Genomic DNA, 14,381 nt, shown 5'->3' on the forward strand with positions numbered 1-14,381 from the left:
ACAAATTAGCAGCACATTAGCGCCCCTTGTCAAACAATTCCCCAACCCCTTGAGCACAAAGTTGGCCCACCTGCTTCGAGCACGACAAGGCTTTTAAATTTGATGACACAGTTCAAATAAAAATTGACGAAAAAAAAAAAAAAAACTACGCACGCACGCATATGGCAAACAAGATGTAATGTGTGATACATTTTTCTTCCTCAGATCTTTGGCGCTTGTGTACTTAAAGCGCTGTCTGCGTAGCATCTGGTTCTGCCTGGCTGTTGTACGGAAGAGCAATTAGCTTATCAGATCATCCTCGGGCGCCACAAGCACACAGAGTCTTTATCGGATCCGCATCGATTAAGTGCGGAGGCGCTGCCGACTCCCAAACAAGGATGAGAACACTTTGCCGGTGATTAGACATCAGTGAGGAGTCGAGGCGACGGCGTGGAGGCCAGCCGCTATCTCGTTGCTAGAGCAACCGATACGATACAATACATTTGAAGACTGATATTATGTTCCGGGAACAGACATTTCTCTCTTGATATTTGTGCCACTTCAAATGAAAACTGATCAATTTTGCGAGATTGATACTGTGATTAGGACGACTGTGTATATTAAGTGTTTGTGTCGATACATAATAGAAACAGTATCGGAAACTGTGGACAACAATACGATACATTGCAATATCAATATTTTGCCCAGCCCCGCAACAAACTGATATTTGACGCTACGATACTGTATCATAACAGAATTTGATATCTCACATTTTGTTTCACTCCTAAGTTAAAAAGAACCAAAAAGATATTTGACATGTATCGTTACACGATACAAGGCTCATGTACTACTACAGTCTACTTCTTAGATACAATTTAGATAAAGTTTGTCCCACTCCTCACTAAAACTGAACAATATTTGAAATGTGTGTATCAGTACTGAAAAATTGTGAACCAGGAAGTCGAGTGTGCATGTTGGGGTTAAAAAAAAGAGAGAAATTGTATCTAGTTTTCATCCTGGCTTGTCAGTGGCAGAAAACATGTCAATGGCAAACATTAAATCACTCTCAGGTTTTTTTTTTTTCCCCATGTACAAATAGGTTAAAAAAAAAAAAAAAAAAAAAAAACACCACAAAAAAACAAACCCCCAAAAAATTGCTTTGCAGATTTGTTTGCTGCCTTCCATTCTATGCGGCGGCAGCTATTGAGGTAATGACATGGCTTGAACACTCGGGAAATCATTTTCATATCCCGCACAAGCGAGACACGATGATAGCTGGCGATAACCGACAATCAAAGCACCCATCACCTGCCTTCGAGTGCTAAAGAAGAGGCTCGGGCCGGAGGGATGGGGTGAAAAGCTTTTGTACAGTATCGATATACAAGTACGGCTGTAATGATTACCATATTTGAAATACAAGCCGTCATGAACAAAAAACTGCATATTTTTTGGGGGGGGAAATTTATTGGCCAAAAAAAACATGACCAAGAATTGTATAGCTCAGACTCAAACCCAATCATAATTCGGTTCAAGCTCCACCAATGCACCATTGCGGGACAAATAAAGGCCTCTTGCCTTGTATTGCTTTGAACTGCGTTTGATTGTCCCCCCCCCCCCCCCCCCAAGGACAAAGTTTGTGTTGGCATCAGCGGCAACAAGTGGAAAGCCTTCAGCCTGACAGGCGTGCAGATGGCATTTAGGAAGGCAGCGCACGTGTTCCCGGGCTGCTCCTACATCAGCCTCGACATCCATTACCAAGTCAAAGACAAATGCTTGGGAGTTCAGGGGGGCGGGGGGAGTGGGTGTAGTGGGGGTTGCACCTATATACAATATCCATATACATACACACAGGCTGGGCGGTACACCTTGGGGGCGTGGATAATCATCAGGATTTATTGAATGGTGCTGGCCGCTCCTCACTCTATCAAGTCCTTCTTTATAGGCCCGCTGATAAATGACACTGTCGCCCTGACTGAGGTTGGAGGAGGTGGTTGGAGGGGGGGGGGGGGTGTAATAGAAAGTACAAAATGAGGCGCTGGACCGGCCTGAGCTGTGTGATGAACACCCAGCGCCCTCCACTTAAGCTGTGAAGGTGGCGATGGATTGTCTGCCTTCAAAACAATCGAAATGAACAGCAATACAAGTCTTGCCTCATCGTGTCATCCGGCGTCACTGACTTCAAAGCGCGCGACATTATCATTATATGGTAACAACACCAAAACATCGTTCATATTCATTCATAGTTCATTTGCCTTTTATTTTAGCATTAACCTAACCTGTAAGAGCCAAACACTTATGTATATATTGAAAAAAAAAAAAAAAAAAAAACGGACATAAAAATAAGAAAATAATCAAATCACATTTACAATTATATCGAGGGGTTGGGAATCATAATTAGATGATTTTCCCAAAATGGTATCCTGAGTTAACAATGACCCATTTGACGCTTGTGTATTAGTACCGTATCATATGCGATATCAAGACTCGTTCCTTTGTCTACATGTATCGATGCAACTGTTTTGCGTTACAGCACCACGGCATTGATGCTAATCGTCGACGGCATCTCTGCATTGTTTGCTAGCACCTCGGCAGACTTTTTAAAAGACAAAAGTACGGGGTTGTTTAAAATACACAACGCGTGCTTCTCTTTGTTTGGTGTTTGCTTTGACGGCGGAGTGGCATTAAACAGCTTGGTGCCTCCTTTCTTTGTGCGAATTGTGCTGCCAAGCTGCCGCTCGTTTTGAAGTGAGTTACACAGCAACTCATTATCTCCGGTACACGCGGCAAAAATCGATCACTTCTAACCAGGGGTGCAACTAAAATTTTTGATACTCATTTATCGTTTTCTGTCATCATCATCATCGCACCGTCAAGTTTTAAAGAAAAAGGCAACCCAAAATGTTCTTTATGATGATATGTTCTATTATCGTAGTGTAAACACAGCATTCTGATTGATGTTGTGTTTGCGGAATTTGAGTTAAGCAACAAAAGCCACGTCTTTTTAGCCATCTCAGGGGACGGCCATTTTTGTCATTTCTGTCGACTGAAAATGACATCACAACTGCCGTGGGCTCAGGTAACTACCAATCACGGCTCAGCTTTAGAAAACAGGCGAACTGTGATTGGTCGTTACCTGAGCCCTGGGTAGTTGTGATGTCATTTTCAGTCCACAGAAGTGACAAAATGGCCGCCCCCAGTGATGGCTAAAAACGAATGGACTAACTCTTATTCCACAAAAACGCAATATTTATCAGAATGTCTTGTTTCAACTAGTGGGCTTGCATTGAACATATTCTTGAAAAAAATACGTTTCCACCCGCTTTTGTCCAAGTCTGGGGGCGGCCATTTTGTCACTTGCTGACTCACCTGTTTTCTGAAACCGAGCCATGACTGGTTGTTAGTTGTACCGTGCTTAGCGCCATCTAGTGGAAGAGCATTTAAGTGTTCTGCCTTTCACTATATGACACCGGCATGGATTGATGAGCAAAGCCACATTATTCGGAGAAGCTAACACTTTCTGGACCGACTAAAAAAACCAGAATCGAGAATGCTTCGACGACATTTTAAAAATCAACCAGCACGATTCCCGTGTTGCGCTCGGGAGGGGGCGCGGGCGGGTGGGCAACGTACACTCCTCACGCCATCATTTTTAAGAAGCCGCAACACTATTTTGGTGTCGGCGCAAAATGAGATTTCGTTGCCTTCTCGCGGGCGCTGAAGGTCGCCAGATTATTCATGTTTAGTCGGGACAGATCGCGATGAATGGCCTCAACCTGCGCCGCCCCGCGGAGCCCGACGGTCGGGCCGCCAGTCAAACGGCGCAAGATGGATGGCGCCGGCCGCCCGGGAAGCGGCTCTTGATCTCGTCCGGCTTCTCTCCCTGACAGGCCCGAGCGTCAGCCTCGGCTCCTAATTGAGCGGTTAGGACTGGCAGGCCCGGGCGCGATACATCACGGCGCCCCCAGACAGGACGGGACACTTCCTCGCTCTCCCTCTCGCTCGTCTGGGACGCGCTAATGAAAAACTGCGGGGCCGCATCTGTCACTTTGCAAACTGAGCAATGTTTGCCACGACACAAAAAAAAAAAAAAAAAAAAAAAAGACGCTTTAATGCCACGGCGAGGACGTCCAACATTCACTGAGAGACAAAAGCAGGGCGGCCTTGAGAGGTTTCACATCTAAAGCGGGGGCCCGTGCCATTGTTGTCAGCCGCTCTCCTTTTCTTCCCTTTCAAGCGTTTGCACGAGCATTTTATTCTTGTTATCCTCCTCGCTTAAGTGCGCAGATTTCACAGCTTGCTAACATTTTCCAAATGTCTCCATTTTTCAGCATTTGGCAATAGCACTCTCGCTTCTATTTTCCTGTGAAGTTTAACAAGCCCTCGCTCCAAATGATCAGGCGCTGGCCACGGCAGAGCAGCACCCGGGGTGCTAACTCACACTTTTCGGCAACGCTGTCGAGGGGCCGCCGTCGCACGGAGAAAACCACTTCCAGCCCCCAGCGAGGAGGCGTATTAAACCTTTAACAACGCTGCAGTGGAGTTGTGTTGTTGAGTCCCAGCAGTGACCAACGTAAAACCTCACAAATAGCCATATGATATACAGTGGTTTCCTTGAGATACGAATGACCCGACCCGCGTGTTTTTCAAGATGCAAGCCGTCGTCCTACGGTTTGGCAGATAAAAGTAAAACACATTAAAAAAAAAAAAAGAGGCTTCAAGTTGTGTATTGCCACTCCCAGTTGACAGTCAAACCAAACAGAAAACAGAAAATTAATTATCATGTGTATTTAAAGTCAACGCAAACATTTTTTTTCAAGAATATATTCTATGCAAGCCCGCTACTTGAAACAAGGCATTCTGATAAATATTGCGTTTGTGGAATAAGTGTTAATCCACTCGTTTTTAGCCATCTGCGGGGGCGGCCATTTTGTCACTTCTGAAAATGACGTCACAACTGCTCACAAAAACCAATCACGGCTCAGATTCAGAAAACAGGTCAGCCGTGATCAGTCATTTTGAGCCGTTGTGATGTCATTGTCTGTTGACAGAAGTGACAAAATGGCCGCCCCCGCAGATGGCTAAAAATGAGCGCATTTTGCTGCTTAATTTATATTCCACAAAGGCAAAATTAATCCGCCGTGTTCCAACTAGTGGGCCTGCTGGGAACATATTCTTGAAAAAAAATATGTTTGGGTTGACTTCCGCTTTAACACAACCACATAAAGTCTGTTTAGCTTAATGCTAACAAACAATGCATAAAGCCATAGACAGGCTAACAAATAGCATCATTGTTGCAGTGTTCCAACCCTTTAATCACCGCCATTGACAAGTATACTGTATTTGTCTATTACGTTTTTTGCATCGGGGATGGGCGGAGAGCATCTAATGCTACTTCATTGTAAATTTCAAACTTGGAAACAACTTGACTGATGCACAACCACCAGTAGATGACATCGATGCCCTATTTTAGATATCCTCGAAATACGCTGTCCTGCGGCTTGATTGTGTGACACTTTGGTACGCTTGTGTCACCGTGTGACCACCAACCAAAACTGTTGACGAACTCACCGACTGATCGGGAAGAGAGAAAAGGAACCGCAAGCGTGAAAGCACCCTAAGTCTGCATGATGGCCGCCTGCGTTCCCGCGTAAAGGCTGGAGATGGACCCCATTCATCTCCTTGTTGTTTGCCTGGTGAGACGTGTCTAATTAAAACTCCGGTGAATGAAAAGCCTCCTCAACCTATTGCGTCTGAGAGCATGGGCAGCCACGCACAATGCCGAGCGGTCATGTGACACAGCATTGGCGAGATGAGTGAAAAGACCCTCATAATTTGTTGGCCCTTGGCAAAAAAAAAAAATAAAAAATAAAAAAATAAAAAAACAGCAGGCGAGATTGAGTTCTATAGGAGGTTGTGGGTGGACGACAAAAAAAAAGTATTTTTTTCCGAACTATTATCACAGCCAGTTGGAAGTAGAAAGGAGAACTGTGCTCCTATAATGTCAGTTCTGCAAAAAGGCGATTTGCGCGCCACCTCAAGGACGCGTCATCAAACGAGTGGCGGCAGAGAGCAGACGGTATAGACTCTGCGTTATTGTTACTTCCCTCATCTTCAGACACAAACTCGTCTGTTGACTTGAAGATAAGTGACCCGGGCTAGCACATGTACAACACTTAGCGGGAAATGGATCAAATTCCGTTGTTGCTCTTTGCAATTCAGAAACCAGAATCAAAGCAGGTGTCGATGTTTTTAAAAACGTTTCCTGGGAGAGTAACAATAAGGTAAATATCAAGCTTCTGTGCATACTTTGGCGCAATATCAGCAGTTTGCTTTCTTTTTAGCAAAGTGCAAAATCCATGGGTTTTTTTTAAATTATTTTTGGTAAAGTGCAAAGTGCCTATTTTTAGCGGTAAGTGCAACATCAATATTTTGCTTCCTCTTTAGAAAAGTACATCAGTTATTCGTTTTCTGGTAAGAACTTAAAAGATGCAAATCGGCCAATTAGAACAATTGTAAAGTGCAAGGAGAATTGTTGATTTACCGTACGCACGTTTGGAGCATATTCACGAGTATGTCATCTTCTGACTTCAGGTGTACTTATGTCCAGTTCTTTTTTAGCAAATAGTCACTTTCCCCAATTACTAGCCTAACATGCACATGACCGTTTTTCCCGTCTGCGGTCAAGTCAGAAAAAGCACATTCTTGCTAGCCTTTTTTTTTTCCAAAGCATGCTTGCTGATAGCCGCATGCTAAAACTCATCACGGCGGCTGTTTGTCACCTCCACTCGGGAGCCGGCGGAGAACTCAAGTAGCATTAATTTAGTGGCACTCCTTGGCGCTCTCTCCTCGTGTTTATAAATTCAAACAGAAGTGCTTCTCAAGGTCTTTAAATGTTTTCTATTCACCGCCTTTAATTATTCATGCGCTATCTGCTGTAATTTTTCTCACTGATTTTTTTTTTTTTTTTTTACCACCCCTCCTACTCCCGCCATCCTTTTCGCTAAATTATGGATGTCGCGCTCCCCTCGTTCGCTCGGAAGCGCTCATTCAGTCGGCTCGCGTCGCTCATAACATCTCCCCAAACACGCCAGCCGAGACGCGATTTATTCGCCGTTTCCAGCCCCTCCTATAAAAGCTTTATCTCAGATTTCATGCGTCTCCTGAGTGGGGCGGCGTTGAGCGCTTCGCAAAGTGCTTCACTTTGATTTACGCTCTTGACAGGGTGGATTGTTTTTTGTAAATGACAGTACATGAAGAAGTACACTGAACGTGGCGTTTGCGTCGTGAAAAAAGTGGTTGGCGCCCGTACTTTTTGACTGTAGAAGAGTTGACAGCTAGGTTAGCTTCTTATGTTGGCCTTTAACTAGCTAGCCGCTTCAGTTTTTCAACTTGGCATGAGAAGTGAGAGAAACGTTTTGGACTGTAGTAATTGATGTTGACCGCTACATTACATATATTTACACTGAAAATGTATGACCTTTGATGATATTGATGTTATCCTTTCCGAAAAGAGACCACTAATAAAAAGAAAAACGATCCCTGTTGCACTTGACAAAATACAACATTGAGCTGTTGCACAATCACTTGTTCTATCATGTACATTATTTAATATTTTCTGAGAATTTTTTGGTTTATTGGAGTTTACTGCAAGCAGTTTTCAGCTTGACGCGGTCGTTTTAAACATTTAACCTTTATATTACTATTTCTCATGTATTTTATTTTATTGCATAAATGATTTTGTGTACTTGATTGTATGATGTTGCACTTTCAGAAAAAAAGAAAAAAAAACCCTCATATATTACTAAATATTTCCATTTTATTTTATTTTGATTATTTGATCATCTTTCACTGATTGGATATTTTACTGCGAGCAGTTTGCCATCTGATGTTGCACTTTCCTAAAAGGAAAAAAAAAAAAGCTGTTATATAATACTTTGTTTTAAGCTCTATTTTACATGATTTCATTTGCAAATCTTTCATTTATTGGAGAATTTAATGCTAGTAGTTTTTCATGTTCACTGTCATTAAATGTGTTCCCGTTTACACAAAAGTTTTCTTTTTTGCTTTTTCTTACCTGGCTGTACTGTGAACCATATTGTGTTTTTACACTAAGGTAGGCAGCCAACTGTGATTTCTGCCATACAGTTACCCCCACAGAAAACACTCTTTCTTTGTACTCAGCCTTGTGACCTCTTTTGTGGCAGTACACCACATCCGCGCAGACTCCAAGCACCTGCTCAGACTCCACATCTATGACGCCAGTGACTTCGCTCCCATCTGGCTGGGCCGCGCCACGTGGGAGTCGGTCGGCCTCATCTGCTTGGTTTTCGGTTTGGCGCTAAAGGCGGTGTGGGAGGGAATCTGCTTTTTAATCGGGGATCAGCCCTCGCTCGGAGGGAGCGGAGGGAGGAGTTTGTGGTCAGTCACATCAAGCTGGTTACTTAGCACGTAACCTTTAGCGTGGGATAAAACAAGACATCCGCGTATGTCACAAGTGTTTGACAGAATGAAGGCACGAACTGTGATGTTAGCTTCTCAAGCTACTTCTCACCCTATCCGCTAACTGGCTAGCCATGGCCATTTGAACTGCAACTGTACGACCAGGCATGAGACATCACCATACGCCACAATTATTTTGACTAAGTGGAGACATAGACCTCTTTGTTAGCTGCTAACTAGCTAGCCACTAACCTGCTAAACACTTTATTTGAACAGAAAATGCATAACCTTGCTGTCATCTTACGTCACAATTTATTAAGATAACGTAGACAATATTAGCTTCTCACGTGACCTGCTAACTAGCTAGCTATTAATATTTCAACACTAAGGCGTTTAAACTAAAAATGTACGACCTCGCGCGAGACATCAGCATATTTCACAGGTTTTTGAGTGGGTGAAGTCGTAGATCGCCATTGTCACAATCCTGTTTTGTTTCCACACTCTTCTGGTTTGTTTTTTCTTCGTTGCGGTTTCTATGGCGAGTGTCAGTGGGCTGAGTCTCCTGCATTGCACCTCCTGGCGATTATCATAAGTGGGATGTTTAGACGCGGGAGGCACACGAGGAAGATGCCGAGTTATTGTTTCTTGCTTGTTGCCATTGCTACTGCATCTTGCTACTCATCTCTCCAGTTTGCAAAGTACTACTGTGGATTCGTTTTACTAGTTTTCTCTTCCTTGTATAGTTTATTTTATTTTAATTTTTTTTTTTTTTCACTTTATTTTGGTTTCCTAGTACCAGTGTCTTACTCCCTCCCGTCCACTCCCTGTCCACGTTCTTTTGGTTGTTTCAGTAGTTCTATTTCCGGCCTTTGATCATTTGTATTTTATTCACGCTCGCTTCCTCTGTTTGTTCAATAAATTCTGTAGGACCTGCTCTACTTTGAGTTTGCTTTGGCACCCACAACCTGCGTTCTTACACATTTCCTAACAGCTATGCTAGCTTGGCGTGCTAAGCTCAAACAAGCTAGCCACTTTAGCGTTTGAACTGAAAATGAACAAACATGAGCTGTGATTCCAAACCACAAGTATTAGAATGAAGACAGACCACCACTGACTATCCACTGACTAGTTAGCTGGGACTGAGTAAGGATGTAGAATGCTACGTTGGCTACTCATGCAAGCTAGCTAACTGGCTGGCTACGTCAACGTTTGAACTAAACATGTACGACCTTATGCGAAACAAGTTTTTGGAGACATAGCTTCTCACATTAGCTGCTAACTAGCTAGTCTCTAATCGCTAACTTTGCCGGTTTTGATGAAAATGTAAAAACTCATGTAAGGTGTCATACATCACAATTTTTGACTGAGTAAAGACAGGAAACCATCTCTTCATGTAGGCTACAACCTTGCAAGAGACGTCAGCATGTTTCACACATTTCTGACCGAGCGAAGACAAAGACAGCCAAGTTAGAGTCTCACGTTAGCCTCTCACAGGTAGCGACTTCATGTACGACCTAGCGAGAGACATCTGCGTAGAAGTCGATGCGAAGCAGTCAGACTAATGTTATCGCAAAGTGACTGTAATGTGAGCGTCAACTCACCGGCACATCTGGTCCGTGCCCTCAGCGATGGTCCGGGCGCACCGGTGCCACCCTCCAGCGGCCTGGTGAGCAGAACGCTGATCTCGTATTCGGTGTCAGGGTCCAGGTGTCCGATCTTGTGTGTGGTTTTGTCCACGGGCTGCAGGTCATACATGGTGCCCGACACGGTGCGGTACTCGACCTCCCTGTCCACGATGGGGCCATCGCCGTTGATGGAATTGGCGTTGAGCTGTATCCACAGGTAGGTGGCACCCACGGCAGTCAGCTGTGGCGGCGCGATGGGCACCGGCGGCTCTAGAGGGGTAAAAGGGTTTTAGTTGAATGCCTGATGACCTTCTTCACTTCTGTCACCCTTTTTTTTTTTTTTTATCAAAACCATTTGTCACTGTCTCACAGCCTTATATACTTCACACCAGACAATGAAAGCATTCCGCCTTTGGACGTAGTCTTGGCTCTGATACTAGCTCCAAAGGCAAATGGAACAGAGTATGGATAGCTCGAATAGGAGTGCAAATTTTAACACAAAACTCCGACTTCTTCTGCCCCATTGTGCTAAAAGAAATTGTTGTTGAGTCTGAGGAATTTTATACCTTGGGGAGCAGGGCCACCTTTACCAACGGGCTTACCTGGATTTAGCCCAGGGGCCCACGGATGCCGAGGGCCTACCAGAATTTAAAAAAAAAAAAAAAAAAAAAGAAGATAGAAAAAAATGGAACTTGTTCAAAATTCCCTTGCGACAAGAAGAGTACAAGCGAACGTCCGATGAGAGTTCGGCGAACATTTGCGACCTTGGACGCGCATTTTTCTACCTTCGCCAACAGTTCGCCCCCAAGTTGCTTTGGGAGGGGGGGGCCTAACTTCTGCGCAAACGGCAATGCCGGGACTCGGATGTTAAGTGCTAACTCGTTTCTTCCACCCTGTTGTGTTGAAAGCAGTTGCCACTGCCTGACAATTATTTCATTCACGGCAGAAATATTCAATTTTGTCGGGCTTAGTGATGGCTTTGCGAAAGACGTCGTAGTAAACACGTGACAACCTTTTGACAGTGACCTTTTCCTCTCTGGCGTTCCCAATATTTGCCTAATCTGGTTTAAACCTTATGGCATCGCTGCCTTAATGAGCCTTCTCCAAATGTCAGCACAGGTTCTTTCATCTATTTCTGGCATTTCTATTACGCGCCTGTGTTCAGCAACACTAAGGTGGCCACAACTTCCGAGATGTCTATTTGATATTACCTATAACTATAATGTGCCAAACTACCAACATTACATCACATTCAATTTTCTATACAACTCTACATAATGTACAGATTTTCTTTTACCTTTAATCACATTGAACATTCTATACAAATCTAATGACACCATACTGACATGTCATATTTTATACAACTCAAAAAACACCACATGTGCGTCCTATTTTATATTCAACTCAAACATCACATTTAAATGTACACAATTCAATGTCTTAGTTGGCTGTATGCAAATGTAATTAACATATCATGTTTAATGTTCCATACAACTCTAATGTAACCTATTTACATCACCTTTAATGTTCTATACCCCTTTTAAGTATCACTTTGACTTTAAATCATATCTAACATTCTGCCATATTTACATCATATTTAATGTTCTATACAACTCTAACCTGCATACTTAAAAAACCTCACGCATCCTCCAGGACGATGCGAGAGGTCAACCTCCCACTAAGTTATCGCGGCGTTTGGCCGCTAGAGGTTGCCCCTCGTAGGAAGCAGATGGTTAGCTCCCACTGAACTCAAGTCACGGGTCCCGAAACTGCGTCTATAATCCAAGCTGTCCAACATCACCCCGAGCCAAGCAGCTAATCCGACAGACCTCAGACTGTCGGAGGTGTCCGAATCTGCGTTTGTTTTGATGCTTCTTCGGGTCAGATGTCCTTAAACGTCTGAGTCTTTTTAAGCCACGCTAACCATTTCAGCGTCCCGGACAGACATGGCGCAGCCCTTCAAAAACAAACGGCAAATGGTTGGGTGTCTTCCAGAGCAGTGTTTTTCAAACTCTGTGCCGCGGCACACTGGTGATATTGGCAGGTGTGCCGCGGGAAATGATCTCATTTGTGTGCCTGTGCGGTCCAGCGCCTGGCAGCGTAATCATGTCTTTACTACGTTGTAGTACTCTTCCGTACCAGCAGGTGGCAGCAGCAGCAGCAGGTCGCTAATTGTCTTTGTTTACGGAGTTAGTGAGGCACGTTTATCCAAACAGGCCCATGTTTCACACTGAGTAAGTATCAATATGAAACGTTATAAAATACTTTTGTCTTTGTGTTTATTTAATTCCCATTCAAGACGTTATAATGTAACGCCATTCTTCAATGTCAAAGAATGCTTATATAAACAATATCACACTTATATTGTTAAAATAAGATTTTTTTTTTTCTTTTCACAATTTCAGCCGGTGGTGTTTTTTCAATAAAATAAATGTGCCTTGACTCCAAAAAGTTTGAAAAACACCGTTCTAGAGGCTGCGTGAATGACTCCTTGGGCAACATTTCAACCAAAATCTTTCACAGACCCTCATAATAAGTCAAACCTATGGCCGGGCGATATGGCCTAAAATGTATATCACGGTATAAATTGAATCCCAACACGGTCAAATCACTGGGTGCCTCTTTTAGAGGACAGTCTTTCCCAAATGACAGAAGTGCTGCGCCCGTTGTCCGCCGCCACTACACAAGAGCGCAAGTATCTTGCCGTGATGAAAGCATGTAGGTGCACTAAGCCTGGCGCGTTAAAAGCGACGGCTTAACGGTGTGAAATACAAGCAAGCGCCGGCACACGACCAGGGGTATTAACGACTTGCTTTTTCGACCGCGCGTCTGCTCGGAGACGGCCGACGGTGGGCGTGCGACACGGGCGGCCAAACGCGCGGGGGGGGGGGGTCGGCGAGCAGCTGCCGTCGCGATGTTTGACCACACGGCCAAGCGGAACGGCGACAGCTGCGTCCTCCTCGACCGCAGCATCTGCGGACTAACAGTGGTTTAGTCCATATACGTGTGTGAATGTGTGAAAATAAACCATATTGTGTGCAAGATGGACTACTACTGCAACACGTACAAAATGGTGCCAATGTTACATTTTGTGGTCATTCGTCATTTTGAAGTCACTTTGTATAGTATTAAAACATCGTCTTAAAAATCTCTTTCTTCACAATATTGCGCACTAGCTTTCGTACAAAAGTAAATGATAAGAGAAAGCTTATTTCGAGGTTAGAAATCTTCACAATGATACACTTCAATTCTGAAAAGTGAAGGTACACTTGGGCAGCGATCAAATCCTTTTCATTTATGATTTTGATTCTTATACGGGAAGGTTGTTGGGGAATCAAATCATCACATTTTTGCACAAACTTTGACTATAATCTCAAACGGAAATTATTATTTGGGAAGCAATCAAATCCCTGTTTAACTTTCTGTAGATTATTTCAAGGCTTTTATGGTAAATAAAACACTTATTTGGGTGGTGAACAATCGAAGTCACAAAAGTAACATTTCTTTGGTAGAAAAATGTACGAAATGCTGAGAAAGGCTTAGGCTGGACAATAATGAATTAAATAATAATAATACTCCACTAGGTTTTCATAAAGGAAGGATGATTTGGGTAACCATTAAATTTGCATTTAAAAGCAAACATTTTGTATTGAATTCTATTAAATCTTCAGATTTTATACAACCTCTTTGTAAAAAAATAAAATAATAATGTGCTAAATTCCAAATAGTCCAAGTAGAATTTGGCAAAAATCTACGGAATAGGATCTTCATAAGAAGCAGACTTTGAATGAAATTCTATGACATTTTCATAAAAGGAGGATATCTAATTCACACAAAAGAAATTTTTGTACACAATTATACTAAATACAGAGTCAATCTAGAATAGGGGGATGGAAAAAAAGAGATAATCCGTTTAACATTGAGGTCTTTAGAACAGACAAACTTTTTGTTTGAAATTCAACAAAATTCTTATATTTTGCTTTGTTAGGTAACGTAATCACAATAGGGCGACATTTCGAAACTTTATGAAATCCTACGTAATCCTCACAATTTCTGCAACCTGCAAAAATCGGAATAGTTTCAATAGAATTTGGGAAAGTCAAATGAATTGGAACGCCATCGTCATATATGGATCGAATTTGTTTAGAATGAAATTCTACGAAAAATTCATGTAGGAAGGAAATCAAACTCTCACATGGAGCATTTTTGTACAAAATCATAATAATTTGAGGATAGCTACAGGAGAATTAGGGAACATGACTGCAAAATAATGCATTTCAACTCCGCCCAAATTACAAAAAAAATTAAAACAATTTGAGTGGAACTCAATGTATCACA

General features: G+C 43.0%; 1 protein-coding gene across 1 annotated transcript in view; it reads right to left on the reverse strand.

The window, feature by feature from the left end:
- The window catches only part of LOC147141332 (receptor-type tyrosine-protein phosphatase mu), a 156,091-nt gene that overhangs the window by 78,192 nt on the left and 63,518 nt on the right, over positions 1 to 14,381 (reverse strand). Inside the window, 1 exon segment of the mRNA XM_086042965.1 lies at positions 10,020 to 10,313. Coding sequence (XP_085899091.1) covers positions 10,020 to 10,313 — 294 coding nt within the window.

This window comes from Filicampus tigris, chromosome 10 (assembly GCF_054856515.1).
Source record: "Filicampus tigris isolate MCC_2025a chromosome 10, RoL_Ftig_1.0, whole genome shotgun sequence".
Taxonomy (NCBI): Eukaryota; Metazoa; Chordata; class Actinopteri; order Syngnathiformes; family Syngnathidae; genus Filicampus; species Filicampus tigris.